Raw genomic sequence first — 22,729 nt, 5'->3', positions numbered from 1 at the left:
AAGTCCATTTGCTACGTGACATATTCTATTTTCAAAGCGTTTCCATGAGGTTGCCCTCGCTCCCTGAAACAAAGCCAAAGCAAAGGGGGATTAAAACAAAATAAGAGCTTCTGGAAACCTGGCAAAAACTAAAGATAGCTCTTAAGTCAGGCACTGCCCACCTGCCGAGAGATTGGCACAGACACTGTGTTCTCCAAAGCTGGAAAGATTGACAGGGAGCAACCATTGTAAGGGATAATTTTACACAGATGAGTGTGGGACGATGCGACGCAGGTCAAATGATTATCTGAAAGAACAACAACCAACAATATAGTGTTGCAGGAAAATATGGGAGAGAAGTACAACTGTTGCTGACACCAGATTCAGGAACAGCTACTTCGATTGCTATCCTGTTATCAATCTCCGGATCGGTCCTCCCTCAAGCTAGGGTATAATCACAATTTCACTCTCTACCTCAGTGAGGACCTTACACTATTGTTTTACCTTCTCTGTAACTGCAACACAAAAATGCTATAACACTATGTTCTGCAATCTGGTCTTTTTCTCTTTGTACCTGTTGTACCTGTGTATGGTTTGTACATGTAGTCATGTATAGTATGATTTGACATGGATTGCATTCTAATAAGGTTTGTCTCTGCATCTTAGTACAAGTGACAATAATAAACCAACACCAATCCAAGTTTCTATTTTTGCTTCAATCACCTTTTTCAAATAAAAAGTATTTCCTTACTAAACCCTCTATAATTTCCTGTTTATGATCACACTAGAACTCTTTGGCTGAAATAGGCATGATTTCATAAGAAGTTTACCTTCCACTGCCAGCTTCCAGTGTCTGTGGGGTGGGTGGGATATTCCTTGCCTCAGTCCTGTTTGCTTTCAGACATCTGGTAGCCGCTATAATGATGACAGATTCGATATTGCTTCCTGCTGTCATCCTGAACTGGAAAGGTTTACTGAAAAGTGCTGCCAATTTCTACCCTGCTCTTACTTTCATGGAGATATATGGCATGGAAGCAGGTCCTTCGGCCCACCGAGTCTGTTCTGCCTCCCAATCACCCACTTGATCTAATCCCGATCTCGCTCGGTTTCATTTATTCTCCCCATCTCCAATTTCCTGCAGTCTTGGGCTGAGCAGTTGCCAAACCAAGTTGTAATTGCCGTTATGGTACAACTTTATGTAACACTGGTTAGGCCACAGCTGAAGTATATAGTGTGCAGTTTTGGTCACCGCACCACAGGAAGGACATGATTGCGGTGTAGAGAGCATAGAGGAGGTCGTTGCTTGGGATGGAGCCTTTCAGCTGGAGTGGAGTGGAGGAGGCTTAGGCAGAGCCTGCCGGAGGTGTACAAAATTATGAGTGGATAATAGTGAGAGTTGGGTTTCTCCATAACGGAGGCATCTAGAAGTGGACGGCATAGATCAAAGGTGAGGAGTTGAAGGGGGATCTGAGGAAAAATGTTCTCACTCAGAGGGTGGTTGCAAACTGGAATGCACTGCGTGTGAAGATGTGCAGGCAGGTACTCTCACAACATTTAAGAAGTATCAGGATGAATACTTAAATCAACAGGACATAGAAGGCTGTGGGCCAAGTGCTGGATTGGTATAGATGAGACTTGAAGGTAAGCATGGATATGATGGGCCAGAGAGTCTGTCCATCTGCTGCATAAATCTAAAACTTTATGAAAGAGAAAAACTTGTCAGTGGTCAATGTAAGCCCATGGAACACTTTATCTGTCAACTGGGTATGGTACAAACGTCCAGCCCCCAGAGTTCAACAGTTTCAGATAATCAGCATGTATGCAACCTTTTTTCCTGGTCACGGTACATTCCAACAGTAGTTTGGGATAATGCTCCTACCTCTCCCACTTGCACCACTGCCAGAATAGCCCTTCCTATCAGCGACATCCTTTCTCACGCTGTTTTGTGATTCAGGCTTCCCTGCCTCTACCTATTGCAGACCTTACCTCTTTTTAAGCTCTAATTGTTCCCAGTTCAGCCTAACATTAGCTCTGCTGCTCTCTCTACAGAGGACACCTGACCTGCAGCATATCTCAGAGGTTCCATTTTCATTTCAGATTCCTCTATTATACTTCTTTTGTCACTTGCTGGGTTGCACTCAGTGAACTCCTCACAGCTCACTTTCCCAATTGGCTTGGTACATCGACAAATCTAGATTTGACACTGTCTCTCCATATAAGCCCTCAATATAAATGGCAAACAGCTGAGGGCAGAGTTGATCTATGTGGGATTGCACAAGCAGAAACACCCCTTTAATTCCCATTCTTTCATCTGACCTTTAACCAATCCCTCTGCTTGCTAATATGTTACACCAACTTTATGAACCTGAGACAACCTTGAAATGTACCGTCAATGGTGCTTGAAAATCTAATACTTTCCCCTTATTCACACTACCAATTGTAACCTTAAAAATCACTCAATTTGCCAAACAACATTTTTATCAAAGCATGTGATCCTGCCACACCAGAATTTTCCAAGTGCTCTTTCCTCACAGATATTTTTGCTGACAACTAAAGTCAGGCTGGCTGATATATAGTTTATTTTTCCTCTCTCCCATGATAAATAAGGATGCTGCATTTGCTACATCTGACTAGCTGGGATTTACATGAGTTTTAAAGGATCATCACTCATGCATTCATTACATTTCTAGTTACCTCTTTTTAAATCTTGGAAATGCATCTGTCAGAACCACGAGGCTCTTGTGGTACAACTTTCTGTGCAGCCATTGCAATAAATATTTGTTTACTGCCTCAGCAATTTATTTATTTGGTACTTTAGCTTGAACTGATGTCACTGCTATGGGATCACGCTCTATCTTCCTTGCTCTATGCCTTGGTATTGGTTTATGGGAGGGCTCTGGGGAGTGTTGTGGTGCAGAGGGATCTCGGTTCATTGACTACAGCTCGGCATTTAATACCATCATCCCCTCCAAGCTGGTACCAAGCTCTCAGATCTGGGTCTCTGCGCATCCCTCTGCAATTGGATCCTCGACTTCCTCATTCACAGACGACAGTCTGTCCGTATTGGTAGAAATGTGTCATCCTCGATAACAATCAGCACGGGAGCACCTCAAGGCTGTGTGCTCAGCCCCCTGCTGTACTCATTCTATATTCAAGACTGCGTAGCCGGACATAGTGTGAACTCTATCATCAAGTTCACTAATAACACCACTGTGTGGGACTTATCACTGATGGGGGCGATTCAGAGTATAGAAGTGAGATCGGCCGATTGACCAAATGGTGCCAGCACAATAGCCTGGCTCTCAACACCAGCAAAACCAAGGAACTGATTATGGACTTTGGAAAGGGTAGGATGGGGACCCACAGTCCCGTTTATATCAACGGGTCGATGGTGGAAAAGGGTCAAGAACTTCAAATTCCTGGGTGTGCCTATTTCTGAAGATCTCTCCTGGTCCCAGAACACTTATAAAGAACAATTATAAAGAAAGCACATGAGCGCCTCTACTTCCTGAGAAGATTACAGAGAGTCGGTATGTCAAGGAGGACACTCTCGAACTTCTACAGGTGCACAGTAGAGAGCATGCTGACCGGTTGCATCGTGGCTTGGTTCGGCAACTTGAGCGTCCAGGAGCGGAAAAGGCTGCAAAAAGTTGTATACACTGCCCAGTCATCATTGGCTCTGACCTTCCTACCATTGAGGGGATCTATCGCAGTCACGGCCTCAAAAAGGCTGGCAGCATCATCAAGGACCCACACCATCCTGGCCACACACTCATCTCCCCGCTGTCATCAGGTAGAAGGTACAGGAGCCTGAAATATGCAACATCCAGGTTCAGGAACAGCTACTTCCCCACAGCCATCATACTATTAAACACAACTTCAAAACAAACTCTGAACTATAACAGCCTATAGCACTTTATCTGTTTATTTATGTGTGTATGTATATATTCTATGGTATATGGGCACACTGGTCTATTCTGTATTTATGCCGACAATATTCTGTTGTGCTGCAGCAAGCAAGTATTTCATTGTCCTATCTGGGACACAAGACAATAAACTCTCTTGACTTGACCTGAGTGCAGGTTGTGATTGCCGAACCATCGGACAGCGGACTATCGGGGACAGCTCCTGTGCACTACTTCAGACGGCATCCCTGCTCAAACACAGGTGTGCATCGTGCACGCGCTCCCTGCACAAACATTGGTGTGCACCGTGCACGCGCTCCCTGCACAAACATAGATGTGCACCGTGCACGCGCCCATTGCGCGCGTCCGGGGTCTGCGCGCGCCCGGGGTCTGCGCGCGCCCGGGGTCTGCGCGCGCCCGGGGTCTGCGCGCGCCCGGGGTCTGCGCGCGCGCGCGTACTCCCGGGCGCGCTGCCGGAGTGGCGCGCGACGGGCTGGAGGGCGCTCCCGGTGCCGGAGCGGCGCAGTGCAAGGAGGAGGCAGAGCCCGGACCGACCCGGGTGAAGATGGCGGGGCTGCTGGCAGCCTCTCCCCGGCGTTCAGGTAGGGAGAGCAGCCGCCTCATGCAAGCCCTGGTCGGGTCACCCCGCGGGACAATGGTGACACGGCCGGTGTTGGATGGTCACTGCAGGTACACTGTGCCCGCTCCGTGTGCAGTCAGTGCAGACGTCGGTGATATTCACTGCAGGGACATTCATTGCACACAACATTGGTCATTGGGTCATTATAACTCGGGGACAATCGTGCATTGCAAGGATGGAGATGACAGGAACAGACTTGGGGTCAGTCCTTACAGAAGGAGCGACAGGAACAGTTACTGTAGACGTGATCGGTTCTGAGGGGCATCATTCACAGACTAGAGGCATTTGTTTATTATCACAGGGTGACCGTGGTTTAATAACAGGGTAGAGGATATGTTTACAGGGCTAAAATACAAAGAGCAGGAGGAACTCACTGGGGGTGGGGAATTGGCAATTCATTGAGTTACTCCAGCAGTTTATGTTTTACTCAACATTACAGCATCTGCAGTCTGCATAATTACAGAGCTGTCTACAATAGAGAAATTGCTGAAGTCTACTAGCAGTGATTTTTTAATTGTCCATTTAGTGAGTGTTGTTAGTAAGGCCAGTAAGGACAAAACGTTACCTATCCATGTCCTCCAGGGATGCTGCCTGACTCGCTGAGATCCTCCAGCATGTTGTGTTTTTTTTTGTAAATGGACGTCTACAGTTCGGTGTTTCTTCAGCAGTCATTACCCTCGTGACAAGGTTATGGTGAGCTTATTGAATTGCTGCAGTCCTTCTGGTCAAAGGGCTCCCACAGTACTGTTGGGAAGGGAGCTCCAACATTTGGCCCAACGATGATGAAGAACCAGCAATGTATTTGTAGATGCCCAGTCTATGTTTGGTCTCGCTGATGCAGAGGGGAACACAGTGAGAGTACTAAATGTAATAGATAAAGTTGGAGGAGGTGCAAATGAACTTGGAAGGCAATTCTTTTGTATTTCATTGTGGATGTTGTCTGGTCGCACAGCCCTTGCTGCATCCAGTGTTCTCAGCAGTTTCTTGGTGTATTGTGGAGTGAATTGAATTGTTAGGAGACCGGCTTCTGTGACTGTGGTGACCTCTGGAGGAAGCGCTGATGTTCGGTCCAATTGGAATCTAGGACTGGAAGAGATTGCAAATATTTCAGCCTTGATTTTGCCACTGGCAGGCTATTCCTTGCCATTATGAGAAGGAGAATGGTCCCAGGGTCTCCTCCTCGTGACACCTGCTTAACCGTTCACCACTGAATAGCACAACTTTGATCCATTGGTTATGGGACTGTTTGGCACTGCCCATTGCATGCTGCCTTTGCTGTTTAGCAGCCTCTTTTAGCCCTGTGTGGCAGCTTCACCAGGTGAGCACCTCGTTTGTTCAGTACACCAGCTCCCATCATACTCTACTTCACTCCTTGTTGCACTAGGATTGGTTTAAAAACTTGCCGGTAGTGGTTGGGTGAGGGACACACCAGGCTGTGAGTTTACAAGTTCTAGTAGCACAGGTTTCTACTGTTGCTGCTGATCCCACCTCAAAGTTAGGAGTTTGTAGTCACAACACTCATAATAATTGAAGCATTTGCAACAAGTAGTTTAATGAGCACAAGAATGAACAGGGCGGAGCAGCACATTGGTTAAAGGTTATGGTCCCATGACTATAACAGTATTGAGCTAATCCATGGGACAGCTCTCGTGCTTTAGATACCAGTGCTAAGCTGTTTGTGAAGAGGACTGTAACATGAATGGGCTGCAAGTGCTGTTGTGTCTAATATTGCCATTTGTCAGCTTTATAGTATTGATAAACTGGAAAACTTGCTTGACAACCTTGCCCTCAACAGGACATGGTTCTGGAAATGAAACCAGGCCTGGAGCAAGTCTGTGCGGGAACATCTAGGAAACGGCAATCATTAGATAATGGTATAGAATTGCCATGAACAAAGATATAGTTCACTCAGGATAAAAAATATAGTCAATTGGAGGAGAGTGAAATAGGACAGGAACCGATTCGGTCCAGCCACGCTGTAATCAAAACTTGACAGGCAACACTGCCTTTAGAGCAATGGTAGACCTTGAAAGCTACATTCTAGGTACAAGAGCAAGTGTCGGGGGTAAAACGCTGAGGTCCATGTTTGATGCAGAAGACAGTTGAGCAGGAGCACAAAGCATGTGACAGATGTCAGGTTGTCCACAAATGGATCAATCTAATTGCAAGAAGGTCGGCGAGGAAGTCAGAATGGAGATGAGAGAGAATGTGAGGAAGAACCAGCATACACACGGTTTCCCTTGGTAGAACATTGAGAATTCTTTGTATTTTCAGATGTCCAACCATCAAAGAGAGATGATCGACAGAGATTGGCCAAGGAAAGGCGAGACGAGCGAGACAGATCTCTCGGTGAGTCATTTGAATCTCAAGGTTTGAAGGCGTTACTTGTCAGCTAATGAAGGACCCTTAGGTTGTTTAGACCGCATGTGATTTACACACTGGTCTCTATATGTGTCAGTTCCCCAAATCTGCAATGTTGGCAGTGATGCTATAGTATTGTAGCTAAAATTGCTCGAGAGATGGCTGCACGTTTCTTCCACCCAGTCTCAGTGAGAGTGAACATATTGTCATTCCCGTAACATCCCTGCCATGCTGAGCTAAGTAAACACAGTCCATGCAGATGCCCTTGCTTCTGCTGATGTTAGGGAGCCAGTGTGAGACATTGCCATGGAGATCCACAAAGGACCCAAGGCAAGACTTCATGCAAGCTTCCTGACCTGAAAATTAACTCGGTGAGAGTCACGCACTCACCCCTCGGTGAGGGGACAGAGTGCCGCCCACCCACTCCTCAGTGTAGGAATAGAGAGGAGGAAAAGACCCAACCCACTCAGGGATGGGCCTGGTGTATTCTCACTGGTCTGACGCACCAGGAGGGTCCTAGTCCCTGTGAGACTGACACCTGTTCCCTGCTGCCGAGGACTGTCATTGTGCACGTCACCCCATTGTGGTGTTGTCTTTATTTTGGTTATGCGATGGGTTTAAATAGAAGGTGATGCTATCTCTGCAGCCAGTCTGTGCCCCTTTTTAACAGCTTGTATTTAAATTGCATCTTTAACATATCCTCTCCCCCCCCCTCTCCTCCCCTCCCCTCTCCTCTCCCCCCCCCTCCTCTCCCCCCCCCCCTCTCTCTTTCTCCCCTCTCTTTTTCTCCCACTCCTCCCCTCCATCCCCTCCCCCACCGTCCCTCCCCTAAACCCCCCTCCCCACACCCCTACCCCATTCCCTCCACCCTCCCTGCTCCCCACCTCTCCCCCTCCCCTCACCTCTCCCCCTCACCTCACCTCTCCCCCTCCCCTCACCTCTCACCCCTCTCTCCCCCTCACCCTCACCCTCACTCTCACCCTCTCTCTCTCCTCCCCTCCACCCCCACCCTTCCCCTCTCACCCACCCTCCCTCTTCTCCTCCTCGCCACCCCCCTCTCCCTCTTGCCCCTCTCTCTGTGTCCCTGCCCCTTCTCTCTCTGCCCTCACTCTCTACCCCCCTCCTCCCCCCCTCTCTAGATGTGACTGCAAGTTGGGGGCTATGCGTCAGTAGATAGGGTGGTTATGGGGTAAAAGGAGCAAATTAATTATATTAATATATTAAGGGGGGTAATTAGCATGAGTGCGGGGGGGTGGGGGGGGGGGATAGTTAGTGTGTGTGTGACGCTGCATGCCGCCTCCCCCCCCATAACCGCACGTTGGGGGAACAGACCCAACGGGTCTGCACTTGGTCTAGTTTAATATAAACATTAACGATTTAGATGAGGGAATTATATGTGACATCTCCACTTTGCGCATGATACAAAGCTGGGTGGTAGTGTGAGCTGTACTGAGGATGCTATGAGGCTGCAGGGTGACTTGGATAGGTTGGGTGAGTGGGCAGATGCATGGCAAATGCAGTGTAATGTGGATAATTGTGAGGTTATCCACTTTGGTCGCAAGAACGGGAAGGCGGATTGTTATCCGAATGGTGTCAGATTAGGAAAAGGGGAGGTGCAACGAGACTTGGATGTGCTTGTACATCAGTCACTGAAAGTAAGCATGCAGGTGCAGCAGGCAGTGAAGAAAGCAAATGGCGTGTTGGCCTTCATTGTGAGAGGATTTGAGTTTAGGAGCAAGGAGGTCCTACTGCCATTGTACAGGGCCCTGGTGAGATCGCACATGGAGTATTGTGTGCAATTTTGGTCTCTTAATTTGAGGAAGGACATGATTGCTATTGAGGGAGTGCAGCGTAGGTTCATCAGGTTAATTCCTGGGATGGCGGGACTGACATATGATGAAAGAATGGATCGACGGGGCTTGTATTCACTTGGATTTAGAAGGATGAGAGGGGATCTTATCTATCTATCTATATTACTAAAACTCTGTTCTTGACCGGTTTTGGCGATCTGTGCTGCGATTTCCGAGAGAACGCCGCCACCTACGGCCGTCATTTTTGGCCACCTCGCTCAGAGCCCCCCTCCGCCATATGTGTGCCGAGGATTTTTTCCGTCGATGAAATATGACAGAGATATTAATGATTTTACAAAATTCCCCATTCTCTCTGCTGCCCCTGCTGGTGGCAGGGGGATGGACTATAAAACAGGAAGTGGTGTGCCTCAATTAGTGTCTGCAAGCTGGAGGAAGGCAGAGGGTCACGTTTCTCTGAGCTGTGAATAAAACTGAACAAATGTCCACACAACCATGAGTAAGTACCCTTAATGTGGTTTGAAAATGAAAATATGGTTAAAGTAAAAAAGCACTGCCTGCAAATGGTTGTTTGGGTTGAAATAAAAAGGCACTCTCTCTCTCCCCTCCTCCTCTCCTTCCCCCCCCTCCTCCTCTCCTTCCCCCCCCTCCTCCTCTCCCCCCCCCCTCCTCCTCTCCCCCCCCTCCTCCTCTCCCCCCCCTCCTCCTCTCCCCCCCCTCCTCCTCTCCCCCCCCTTACTCCCCCTCCCCTCCCCTCACCCCCCTCTCAGCACACCCCTCACTCCTCCCCCCTCACTCTCCCCCCCCACCCTCCCCTCCCTCGTCTCCCCCCCCTCTCCTCCTCCCCCCCGCTCCTCTCTCCCCCTCTGACCTCTCTCCCCCCTCCCCCTCTCCAACGCTCTTGCTCCCGCCTCTTGTTCTCGCCCCTCCTAGTGCCCCTCTCTCCCCCTCCATCCTCTTCCACCCCTTCCCCCCCCCCCCCCCCCCCTCCCCCCCGTCCACCCACCCCCCTTCCCCTCAAACCAGTCCCTGTCCCTACCTCCCTCTCCCTCCTCCCCTCCCCTCACCTCACCCCCCTCTCAGAAGTTAACATAAACATCCACCACAGCGGATTCCCCACATTCCTCACTGTGATGGAAGGCAATAAAGTCCACTCTTCTTCCTCCTTATTCTCTCGCGGTCGGGGCAGTTGAACTATCCGCAGTCAGGGCGATCGAAGCTCCCGCAGCCGGCGGTCGAAGCCTCTGCGTCGGGGCGATCGGAGCTCGCGCACCAGGGTGGTTGAAGCTCCTGCGGCTTGGAGCCCCCGAAGGCGGTCTCTAACCAGGGACCGTGAGCTCCACAATGTTAAAGTCCGCAGGCTCCCGCGGTTGGAGCTCCTAAAGTCGATCTCCAGCAAAGGCCGCCAACTCCTTGATGTGAGGCCCAGTGCGGACGGAGATACGAAACGGAAAAAAATTGCATCTCCGTTGAGGTAAGAGATTAAAAAAAGTTTGCCCCACCCCCCACATAAAACAAACTAAAGAACATTAAAACATACATTTAACACATACTAAAAAAAAACAACAAAGAGGAATGGACAGACAGAGGCAGCATTTGCTGGCGCCACCCGGTGGAAGTCAGAGAGTTGTGAATCTATGGAATTCTCTGCCACAGAAGGCAGTGGAGGCCAATTCATTGGATGTTTTCAAGAGAGATTTAGCTCTTAATGCTAAAGAATCAAGGGATAAGGGGAAAAAGCAGGAACGGGGTACTGATTTTCGATGATCAGCCATGATCATATTGAATGGCGGTGTTGGCTCGAATGGCCTACTCCTGCACTTATTTTTCTATGTTTCTATGAATGTATTGTGGAAAATTCTCCTCCTGCTATCTTTGGTGATTGGTAAACCAGTGCAGAAAATCAGGGATCAAAGGAGTATTTGTTTGTCATATGCTCTGGATTTCAACTGGAACAATTAAATTTTACAGACATACTAAATGCAGCATCAACAATAAAATAAGTTCAAATCCTAAATAAATCAGACCATGATAATGCAAACATTAAAGTACAGAGAGCAACCATCACAGTGCAAAGTCCATAGTGGTTCGGTGCTGAGGTGGGATTGTAATTAGGTATGTGCAAAGTGGTTCAAGAGACTGATGGGTGATGGGAAGAAGCTGTTCTTGAATCTTGAGGTAACAGTTCTCGGGCACCTGTGCTTCCTTCCCAATGGTAGCAGCGAGAAGAGAATGTAGCCATGGTGGTGTGGAACTTTGATGATATTAGCTGCCTCTTGAGCCAGTGCTTCCTGTGCATCCTTTGATGGTGGGAGGTCAGTCCCCATGATGCTAATCAAAGCATTTTCCATCTTGGTGTTGCCTTCTTTGCCATGTTTACATCTCACTTGAAGGTGAGAGGATGATTTACATCACCGTGTGTGGTAATGCCATGATAGCATCAACCCCAAGTTTAATAAAAGCCTGAGGTTTAGATATCTGACAAACTATAGCTCATTGTCAAATGTTATTGGATCTATTATCAGACCACTTACTGGTCTGATTCTGGTAACTCGAACTGGCAACATAATGGCATTAATCATCTGTATCATGAACACTGTCCTATTGTTGCCCAAATTGCCTGTTCCGAATGCATCAGTTTCCAGCAATACTTGAGCCTTGTTTTGCAAGCTCTGCCATAGCCAGCTCTGTTTGTGGAGTGGTGCTGTGCACTCGATCCTGACTCCTGTGTCTTCTGCTAGCCGTGAAGGAGCTGCAAATCCTGCAAAAGGAGAGAAAGGCGCGGCTGCTGTACGAGAAGCAGATCGAGGAACGGTGGAGGAAGCTGGAGGAGCAGCGTCAGCGTGAAGAGCTGCGCAGGGCGGCCGTGGAGGAGAAACGGAGGCAGAGGTTCGAAGAAGAGAAGGTGTGTCTATGCATCATTCATTTAAAGTCTGCATCAAATGATACTCAGTGACCAACATTGCTGTCCAGCACTTGCATAGCAGTAACTTATCCAAAGGTGCAGGAGCATGACCAAACATTGAATCATATTGCAGAATCACAGAATAGTTGATGTGCAGAAAGATGCCACTTGGTCCAACGTGTCCCTAACATCTCTCCAATAGAGCCAACTCACTAGTTCCATCCACTGGCCCCTTCTCCACAGCTTTGCAAAGCTTTTTTCTACTGTGTATTTATCCTATTCCCTGTTGAAATCTTCTCCGTGGATTGTCACCTTGACGTGGTGGAGAAGCTTGTGTGGTCCTGAGATCCTGAGAGCGATGCCGTCTGGAGCTATGCTCCTGGTAGGGCCACCCATGGCGGTAAGGTCGAGGGGGAGGTCTCTGACAAAGAGTAATCCAATCAAGACCTCAATGGTGAACAGGCGGAGGACGATGGCTGACTTTAGTGGAGCGTCACAACAGCTGGGAAGGCGGATGAAGGCTGCAGCAGGAAAGGGATGCCGGTCGTCTTGGACTCCATGCTACTGGATCCCGACCCAAATTTGTCAAGGACCGTGGGGTGGCTGTCTGTGCACCAGTGTCCCCACATTAAACAAAGTCACGCACAGGCTTCCTCCATATAGGGAATAGCACCCTGGAGACACCCATGGTCAGCCATGATCGAGGGTGGCCTAAGCTAAAAGCTGCTGAAAGCCACAGTGGAAGCTGCCACCCCCCCCCCCCCCTCCCCCCACATGTCTGCCAGTGAGCTCCAGATTCCAACAACAAACCATATGATGAAGCTTCTTCACACGTCAGCTCTTAATTCTCTTCCGTTATTTTACCTTGTGACCTCCAGTCCTCGACTGCGCTAGGAACACCCTTTCACTGTCCACTCTGAGTATTTGCTTTAAGGTTGGACGGAAATTGATTGTTTTCTCTGGAATGTGTCGGAACTGAGGAGAGACCTGATGAAAGTATATAAATTTGAGAAGTCTAGATAGGGTAGACAGTCAGAACCTTTGTCCCAGGGTAGTAATGCCAAATACTAGAGGGCACAGCTTCAAGGCGAGAGGAGATTTGTGGAGCAAGTGTTTTTCAGAGGGTGGTTGATGTCCGGAAGGTGCTGCCAGGGGAGGTAGTGGAAGCAGATATAATATTAGTGTTTAAGAGGCATTTAGACAGATGCATGTACAGACGGGTTATGGAGGGATAGGGTTCATGTGCAGGCAGATATGCAGTTAAGTTTGTGTCATGGATCGGCAGAAACATTTTAGGGCATCTGTTCCTATGCTGCACGGTTCTGTGTTCAATACTCTGTTTTGTCCAAACTCTTCATTATTCTATACCCTTCTGTAGATCGGCTATTGCATGTTAGCCAATCATAGTGCTTGTTAATAGTAGCCCCGCCTAGTACATGCTTTATAATATTAAGAACTCGCCTACGTCAGGCAGTAGATGTAGCAGCTCGGAGATGAAACATACTGCAGATCCAATGCTGTAAGTGTTTAATAAAGATGTGTTGTATCTTTACGTGCGTTTGAGTCTTGCAATTAAATGGTGCCAGATCGTGACTCGGACTCACTCCGCTAAGCGTATCGGTTTTCTTTTAATTTTATCAGTTTTATTTTATCACTTTATTATCTCCGTTATGGCTAATTCGTTCCGCAGACCGAGCCCTCTGATCTTTGATTCAGACATCGCTGAGCGATGGCGCCTTTTCGAACGTGACTGCACTCATTATATCCGCATCGGAATGACCCTGCTGACTTGAAAGCATCACTCCTGCTTAATCTAGCAGGATCCTGAGGCAATGAATCCTGCCGACAACTTTGACTTTGCTCCTGCTGTTCTGGATGACAATGGGCAGGTCCTTTTTCCTGCCGAGACTATAGATGACCCCGTGGTTCTGCTCAGAAAGCTGTGTGATCTGTCGTCCAACCACATAATTGAAGGGACAAAGTTCTTTGCTCGTTTGCAGCAGGTTGAAGAACCTATTTAACAATTTATTAGTGACTTAAATCACATGGCTGCGCGCTGTTGTTTTGGTGTGTTGACAAATGAACTTGTTAGAGATAAGCTTGTCGGGGGCATGATTGATAGTAAACTGAGAGCTAAGCTCCTTCGCAACACCGAACTAACTCTTGACTAAGCAATCCACTCGTGTCGAATTTCAGAGATTACTGCACCCCATGCCGATCCTGTCTCTTTCAACCCACGACAGCAACACAATGTCAATCTTACTGACTACTCCTCCTACAAAGCCTCTAATGTGCCTGCTGCGCGATGTTAGAATTGTAACTATTTTCATGCGAAGGGTCGCCAGTTCTGCATAGCTTACAGTAAGACCTACTGCATACCATTTCCTCAGAGTCAGTGATCGAGAAGCTGCAACGGCACCTTTCCGTGCATGGCTCCCCTGCACATATACAGACTGACAATGGTAGGCAATTCACCAGCCAAGCATTTAAGAACTTTGCTGAAAGATGGGACTTCCGACACATTACCAGCAGCCCCGAGTTCCCGCAGTCCAATGGACTGGCCGAACGCGCTGTTCGGAGTGTGAAACAACTTATAGAATGTTCCTACCTAGCCAAATCCAACGTATACCTGGACTTGTTCAATCTACGACACATTGCATGGGACCTCATCCTAGGTTCTCCAGCGCAGCGACTAATGTCTCGCCAAACCCGTGCACCCCTGCCTGTCTCTCAGCAGCTGCTGCAGCCGCGCGTTCGCTCCCCGCCCGCGGTGCAGAAGCAGCTACAATTCAAACAGGACACACAGAAGTGTTTCTTCGGCAAGTCCAGCAAGCCGCTCAAACCACTTGCACGTGGGCAAGTGGTTCGCCTGCAAACCGACAAGGGCCATACACGACTGGGGCACATTTATGGCCCGTCCAAAGAGCCACGTTCATACCTGGTCGAAGTGGACTGAGTCATCTTTAGACACAACCGTCAACATATCCTTCCAGTGAAGGAACCATGTGAGACATATTGTTTGTGCTCACAATCACTACTCAGAGACTAAATCGTGGAAACAAGAAATGCTTTATTTGCGAGTCTGCAGAATCGGGTGCCTCTCCAAGTTGAGACACACCGAGCAAAGGAAAAACGTCTTGTTTTATACAATTCAGTATACAGTCTTTATTGATCGGACGCCTCCCCTTCTGACCCCTTCCAATCAGGGTACCGAGGTTCACAATCTTCCAACCCTCTCCTCCGTGCGTCATCAATCATTCCCTCTCCTCCCACATCATACATCGCATGTACATTTAAATTAGGTTCTTTGTCATGAGGGGCGTAAAGTTAATATTCATTTAACTTATTAAGCATGCGCAGTATCTGTGCCCTAACCTAATTAATTGCCTTTGACCTAAAGAATAGCTTCTGCGTTGTCAGCTACATTCCTTACCTCATCTTGTTATGGGACAATGTTATCAACAGCTCTGAAGGTCTGACTGTTTGTTCGAATCACAAGGTTGGTGTTTCCAGTTACTCAGCCCATCACAAGGTTGGTGACTACAACCGTTCGGCCCCTCACAGTGGTGGTTTAATCATCTTATCCCTCACAATCCTCCCTTTTTCTTTTGCTACGCATCCTGTATTAAACCCCATTCCTAGACTTCCTGCTGTTCCAAAGCTAATAACATTCTTTTTATCTCTCTTTCCTCTGGGTCCTCTCTCGGCCTCATTATCATTATCTTCTGGACGCCCCCTTTCTCCCCCGTCTACAACTGCCTGCATTTGGCTTATACTTCTAGTTATAAGAACCGTGAGACATGGTATACAACAGGGGATAATGATTAATGCAGCTAAGGCCCATAAAATCACTAGTCCCACCGCTTTCCACCAGGCTCCTCCTAAGATGTAATCCCACCATCCTGCTCCCATGATTGTGTTCCATCTCTGTACCGGGACATGTGCTATTTTTCTGATTCCTTCTGATATATCCATTACTGCTTGCCCGTTGTCATCTATGTTTAGGCAGCAATTAGAGAGGTTGAATTTTCCGCATACTCCTCCCTCTTCGGCTAGTAAGTAGTCTAAGGCCAAACGGTTTTGGTATATCGCTGTTCTCATCTGTGTCTGCTGCTTCGCCAACATCTCTAGTGCAGATGCAGTCTGGTTAGTAATTACTTCCAGCACTGCCTGTAGTCTTATGATCCGATTTAACATATACACTGGGGTCCGGTAGCCCCAGGATCCGTCCTGTGCCCAAGTGGCTGGTCCATAATATGAGATGATTCTTGCAGGTGGCCACTCATCATTTTCCCATTTTCCGATGTCCATTCCTCTCTTCGTTCGGTGTAGATCGTCAAAGATGGGTGTTCCTAGCGACCGCCCCTCCTCAGTGGTCAACAGAAAAAACCCTGGTTGTACCAGTCCAATTAAACAAGTCCCACTCCATTTTTCAGGCAATACCGAGTATGCCTTGTGTCCGCATATCCATAGCAGTCCTTCAGGGGCAGGTCCACTAGAGGTAACATTGTCCCATATGTCCTGCAACACTGGAATTCCCTGGTAAGGGTTGTTCCCGGTGCAATTCCATAATCCAGTCGATTCGCTTCCATCAGTCTTCATCCAGATAGTACAGTTTCCTTCATCCTTTACAGTGGGATATCATTGAGGTTCCTCTGGCCACCACACTCGGGATTGATTTGGCCACTGGGTGATGATGCGCTGGCAGGGGCTGCTGCCTACTAGGATGGCATCCTTTGCCCAGGGCCTGGCGATACACTCAGTTCCAACCGGGGTGTGTGTCAGGACCCATTCCTGGGGACTTCGATCTCTTCCCACCGTCAAATTCCACTTTATCAGGTCCCATACCTCAATGATAGATCCTCTCCATGGCCAGCGTGAGCTCATCAGCAGTCCTCCACAAACCCAACAATTAGTCACATTCAGGGTTCTGGCTATCCGGAGGGCCAAGTCCACAAACAGGTTTCTCCCCACTTCGGGGATCTCAATCTGCTGCTTTATTTCATCATACATAGTCTGGTGCAGTTGAGGCTGGGAAGGTGGGGGAGGTTTGTTGACTACTGCTTCTGCTAACTTCCCTATCACTACCTCCTTAATTCTGTCTAATGTTTCCTCCCTGGCTCGGGAAGGGATGCCTAACTGTCCTCTCTTGGTCATGCAGACCCATTTCTCCCCTTTTGGGCAGGTAATGTGCCCAAAACTTCCTACATGTCCCTTATTTTCTACTACATAATACCCCCTCCCTCCGTCCTGACAAACAGCTCTAGTCCTTAGGTCGTAGCAATCATCACTTACATGGGAATGATAGGTAAATGCTCTGGTTGTTCGCCCTCCATATCTGATAGGATGGTAGCACTTATCACAGTTATTAACACTTCTTATAATGGTTACATACATAGTTAGTAATACTACAACTGCTCCTTTCATGCTGTTAGTTTCATACACTTATTTCTTACTGAAAGTTAATGCCAGGGGCTTATTCCCTGGTTTTACCGTCCACTGATCGTCTTTCTCAGGAACTGACGTCTGGTCAACGGGTCCTTTAACCCAGGTCGCATGTGTCCACCCTTTTTCTTTTGTTCGTACTGCTGTCTCCGTTGTCAGCAATGCCAGGTATGGGCCAGTCCACCGGGGCTGCAGTTTCTCCTCCTTCCAACTTTTAATCAGTACCCAGTCACCGGCCTTTATATCGTGTATTGGAAAGTCGAGTGGTGGACATTGTGCCAACAGTCCTTTTATTTTTAATTCTGCAAGGGAACGAGACACTGCCAGTAAATAGTTCCTCAGGAACACATCGCTGCCTTCGAAGGTCGGCGTGCCCTCTACCTTTCCAAGATAGGGCAGCCCAAACAACATTTCGTAGGGAGACACCGCAATATCTTTACGGGGTGCCGTTCGTATTCTTAATAATGCAATTGGTAAACACTTAGTCCAGGGTAGTCTGGTTTCCTCCATTAACTTAGTTATCTGTGTTTTAAGGGTTGCATTCATCCTTTCCACTCGCCCAGAACTCTGGGGTTGCCAGGGTGTATGCAATTTCCAATTTATTCCCAAGGTACTGCAAACCAACAGGTGAACCTTAGAGGCAAAATGTGTTCCTCGGTCGGAATCTATGGATTCGATGACCCCGTATCGGGGAATGATTTGTTCTAATAATATCCGGGTTACTGCCTGAGCGGTGGCATTTATCGTGGGAAATGCTTCCACCCACCTGGTGAAATGGTCTACAACTACTAGGAGGTACTTCCACCTTTGTATTCTTGGAAGTTCTGTAAAATCTACCTGTATTCTCTGGAAGGGTCTTATAGCCAATTGTTGTCCTCCACCAGGGACAGCTCTCATTACCTTCTTGTTAACCCTCTGACATAACACACAACCGGAGACTGTCTGCTTAGCCAAAGTATAGATACCTCGGCAAGCGTAGGTCCGTAGTAGTGTGTCACACAGGGCCTGCACTCCCCAATGTGACTGGGAGTGCAGTTGTGTCATCAAATCCCGAGTTAATCCTTTGGTTAACATTTGTTTCCCATCCGGCGTCCACCACCTCCCGTCAGTGGAACGCCGAGCCCCTAACTCATTCATTTTATCCTCCTCCTCCTGTGAGAATACAGGTATCTTTCCTACTCCTTCCCTTAATGGTATTAAAGACAACATCCTCACTGTTCCTTCTGTCGCTGCCTTTTTGGCGGCTCCGTCTGCCGCTTCATTTCCCCTTGCTTCTAATGAGTTCCCCTTTTGGTGTCCCGCCACATGGACCACCGCTATCCTTTCTGGCAAATGTAATGCTTCCAGCGCCTTCTCAATTAATTGCTCATGTGCCAACTCCTTTCCTCTTGCTGTAATCATCCCCCTTTCTTTCCATATTCTCCCAAACGTGTGCACTACTCCAAATGCATATTTGAAGTCGGTGTACACCGTTCCTTCCTTCCCCTCCAACAATTCTAACGCCCGTATTAAAGCATACAATTCACATGACTGAGCCGACCAACTACCTGGCAACCTGCCCGCCTCCACTCCTTCAAATCCTTCTCCTCCTATTATGGCATACCCACTATATCTTTTTCCATTTATACAGCGGGAAGAACCGTCTATAAACCACCTTTCTCCCTCTACCAGAGGCTGCTCCTCCAAATCCTGCTCTTGGTCTGTAGTTCTATAATTTCGCTACAGTAGTGTTCTGGTCTCTGCCCTTCCTGCTCGTCGTCCGCCGAGTATAAAAACTGGGAAGGGTTTAAATTCTTATCGGTCAGAATGGTCAAATCGTCTTTTTCCATAAGTATCACTTCGTACTTTAGGATCCTGGAGTCAGTCAACCACCGGTTGGACTTCTGAGTTAGTATTGTCCGGACCGTGTGGGGAGTAGATACTACCAGGTCACCTCCAAATGTCAATTTTCTACTTTCTTCCACTAATATTGCTGTTGCTGCGACCGCTTGAATACATACAGGCCACCCTCGTGATACCGGATCCAAGAGTTTAGAAAGGAATGCGACTGGCTGTCGCTTCCCTCCTCTCTTTTGTGTCAGTACCCCCAACGCAATTCCATTCTCCGCATTAACAAAGAGATGGAATGGTTGATCGATGGACGGGAGGGTCAGTACCGGTGCAGTGATCAGGCTATTCTTTCGGGGTTTATTCTCCTTTTCCCGTCACTAATCAGGTGTCCTAGATATTTAACCTCCTGTTCTACAAATTGTAGTTTATTTTTGGACACTCTCAATCCCTTTTCCCCTAAAAAGTTTAAGAGGGTTATGGTTGCATCCCTTACTGGCACTTCTTCTCCGCCTGAGAGTAACAAATCATCTACGTACTGCAATAATTGTGTCCCATAGGTCCTGGGAACATCCTCTAATACTTGTTCTATATTTGCCCGAACAGGTTCGGGGATTCAGTAAATCCCTGAGGGAGCACAGTCCATCGATACTGTTGCTTCCTCAGTGTGTCTGGGTTTTCCCACTCGAATGCAAAGAGGTCTCTACTTTCCTCAGCCAGGGGGCAGCTCCAAAAGGCGTCTTTCAGATCTACCACACTGAACCACCTATGGTTAGGGGGTATACGTCCCATTATGGTATAAGGATTTGGGACTACCGGGTGTCGAGCCCTAACTACCCTATTCAATTCTCTTAGGTCCTGGACCAGTCGGAACGTTCCGTCAGTCTTTCTTACAGGGAGTATTGGCGTGTTGTAGGGGGACATACAACTCTCCAATACTCCATCCTTCAGTAGGTTTTCTATAATTGGCTGCAGCCCTTTCCTTCCTTCCATTGAAATCGGATACTGTCTTACTTGTACTACTTCACTTCCTTCTCGCAAGGCTATCCTCAGAGGTGGTATTCTTAGCCCTCCCCTATTTCCCTCTCTTGCCCACACCTGTGAGACTATTCTTTCTTCATCTTCGGTCGTCAATTTATATAGTTGTACTATAATCTGTCCACCTACGGGAGCTGTGCCCATTCCTAATTGAACTTGTAAGTCCCTTCCCATCAGATTTATTCCTGCCTGGGGCACCAGGATTAAGTCTTCCATGGCTTCTCGATTTTCATATCTTACCATTACTCCTTCTATCTCGGGAGCTTTCATTACCTTTCCCCCTACTCCAGAGATTTTGACTTGCTTTTCCCCTAATCCCATTCCCTCCGGTATCCTGGTTACACTTGATCTTTCCGCCCCTGAGTCTACCATAAATACCGTGTCTTCTCCTTGGGGACCTAATTTTAAGTTTACCAAGGGTTCCCGTGTACGTCCTACACACCCCAAGGAGGGGAACCCCTGACCCCTCTATTCCTCCATCAGTGTGTACGATTGTACTTCATGCCTTACCTTTGGACATTCTCTTTTAAAGTGTCCTTCTTTGTGACAATGATAACACCGGGATGGCCCGGTGTGCCATCCCCCTGATCCTTGTTCTTTATTTCCCGGGGAACCCCAACCTTGGTCCCTCCATTCACCCCTTCCTCTTTCTCTTCTTTGAAAGTTTGGGATCCCTGGTTCTCGCCCCCCCCCCCCCCCCTCACGGGAGGAGCAGATGTCCTGACCACGGGGGTTCTTTGGGTTGGGTTCCAACGCCACTTATTTCTCAATCCGACAACTCTTCGGATGTCTCAATAAGCCAGACGCACACCTCACCCCCCCCCCCCCCCCCTCACCCCATCCGTGCAACATCCGCCCCAATGGACTATCAGGCGGAATGTGCGGCTCTTCACCAGTTTGAGCCTTTTTCCCCGGGCCCTTACTTTGCCCGTTCCGGTTACCCATCCCTGTCAGACCTTTTCCCGTCCAACAGAACCCAATCGCCCGAGTAATACTTAATAGTCAATATTCTTACCCGAGTCCTGTGCACAGAAATTACTCGATTGCTTGATCCCTTTCACTGGATTCCCTCTTGTTTCCAGAGTCTCTTGTCCGAATATCACTCGCTCAAACCACTGACGGCAAGCAAGGAGATCAGAGACTGCTGAATCAGCAGGGTGCACCTTCCCTTCCTTTCGTGCCTCCGTCAAGTGGCCGGAGTGGCGATCGCGGACGAGCCCCCAACTTGTGAGATATATTGTTTGTGCTCACAATCACTACTCAGAGACTAAATCGTGGAAACAAGAAATGCTTTATTTGCGAGTCTGCAGAATCGGGTGCCTCTCCAAGTTGAGACACACCGAGCAAAGGAAAAACGTCTTGTTTTATACAATTCAGTATACAGTCTTTATTGATCGGACGCCTCCCCTTCTGACCCCTTCCAATCAGGGTACCGAGGTTCACAATCTTCCAACCCTCTCCTCCGTGCGTCATCAATCATTCCCTCTCCTCCCACATCATACATCGCATGTACATTTAAATTAGGTTCTTTGTCATGAGGGGCGTAAAGTTAATATTCATTTAACTTATTAAGCATGCGCAGTATCTGTGCCCTAACCTAATTAATTGCCTTTGACCTAAAGAATAGCTTCTGCGTTGTCAGCTACATTCCTTACCTCATCTTGTTATGGGACAATGTTATCAACAGCTCTGAAGGTCTGACTGTTTGTTCGAATCACAAGGTTGGTGTTTCCAGTTACTCAGCCCATCACAAGGTTGGTGACTACAACCGTTCGGCCCCTCACAATGGTGGTTTAATCATCTTATCCCTCACAACCACGTCCTGCAATTCCAGGTCCTGATTTCCCGCCTTTCGTGTTCGCTCCCACAGCCGTTCCAGCGACTCCACCACCAGCAGTTACTTCTGCCGCGGGTTCTCCGCGTCGGTTGACGCCTGGTTTGCCTATGGCGTCTCCCACCAGGCCTGCCGGGTCGCCTATCGTGTCCCCACTCCCGTCCCCCGTCTGTTCTGCGAAAGGAGGTGAGGTGGTCTCCTACGGCACGAGGGCTGGACGGGTTTGCAGGCCACCTGTCAGATATGGCGATTTTGTATAATCCTGCTAGCATATCCTTAGCATCCCCTCGTTATATTGTTTAAGGCACCGTAGTTTCTTTATGTTCTACAAGAAGAGATGTAGATCGGCTATTGCATGCTAGCCAATCATAGTGCTTGTTAGTAGTAGCCCCGCCTAGTACATGCTTTATAATATTAAGAACTCGCCTACGTCAGGCAGCAGATGTAGCAGCTCGGAGATGTAACGTTCTGCAGATCCAATGCTGTAAGTGTTTAATAAAGATGTGTTGTATCTTTACGTGCTTTTGAGTCTTGCAATTACACCTTCCATCAAATCTCCATCAACTTTTCTTCAAAGAAAGTAGTACCTTGTCTCTCCACTCTTTCCCTACAACTGTGTTTGGTCACAACACAAACCATAGACCTCCTCTGGGCCCTCCACACCCTTCCTACAATGATGCCGCTGGAACTGAACGCAGGGACGATGGCTTCAGTCCCAATCTGTGTTTATCCAGTGCAGCCTGACGCGAGAGGGACTGGTGGAATGTAAGAATGAGTACTACAGATAGAAATTTGGGGCCACTGGAGTAACAGTATTTGGGAACGGGAGGGAACTGCCCCAGGAAATGATTGTCTCTAATAGCGTTGCGTCACTTACCATTGAAGTTCCATGGCAGAACCATCCCTGAGCCCCTCACTGTCAACATCCTGGCAGCCACCATTGATGAGAAACCCACCTAGAACAGCTACATATATACTGTAGCAAGA

At 48.1% G+C, this 22,729-nt stretch overlaps 1 protein-coding gene across 1 annotated transcript in view; it reads left to right on the top strand.

Annotated features, from left to right (window-relative positions):
• The first annotated feature begins 4,218 nt into the window (after positions 1-4,218).
• The window catches only part of map7d2 (MAP7 domain containing 2), a 90,709-nt gene continuing 72,198 nt past the window's right edge, over positions 4,219-22,729 (top strand). The window contains exons 1-3 of the mRNA XM_033033510.1: positions 4,219-4,486; positions 6,799-6,873; positions 11,435-11,598. Of these exons, the coding sequence (XP_032889401.1) occupies positions 4,219-4,486; positions 6,799-6,873; positions 11,435-11,598 (507 nt within the window). The remainder of the gene's footprint in view (positions 4,487-6,798; positions 6,874-11,434; positions 11,599-22,729) is intronic.

This window comes from Amblyraja radiata, chromosome 14 (assembly GCF_010909765.2).
Source record: "Amblyraja radiata isolate CabotCenter1 chromosome 14, sAmbRad1.1.pri, whole genome shotgun sequence".
Classification (NCBI taxonomy): Eukaryota; Metazoa; Chordata; class Chondrichthyes; order Rajiformes; family Rajidae; genus Amblyraja; species Amblyraja radiata.
This window is presented reverse-complemented; position numbering and strand designations above follow the sequence as displayed.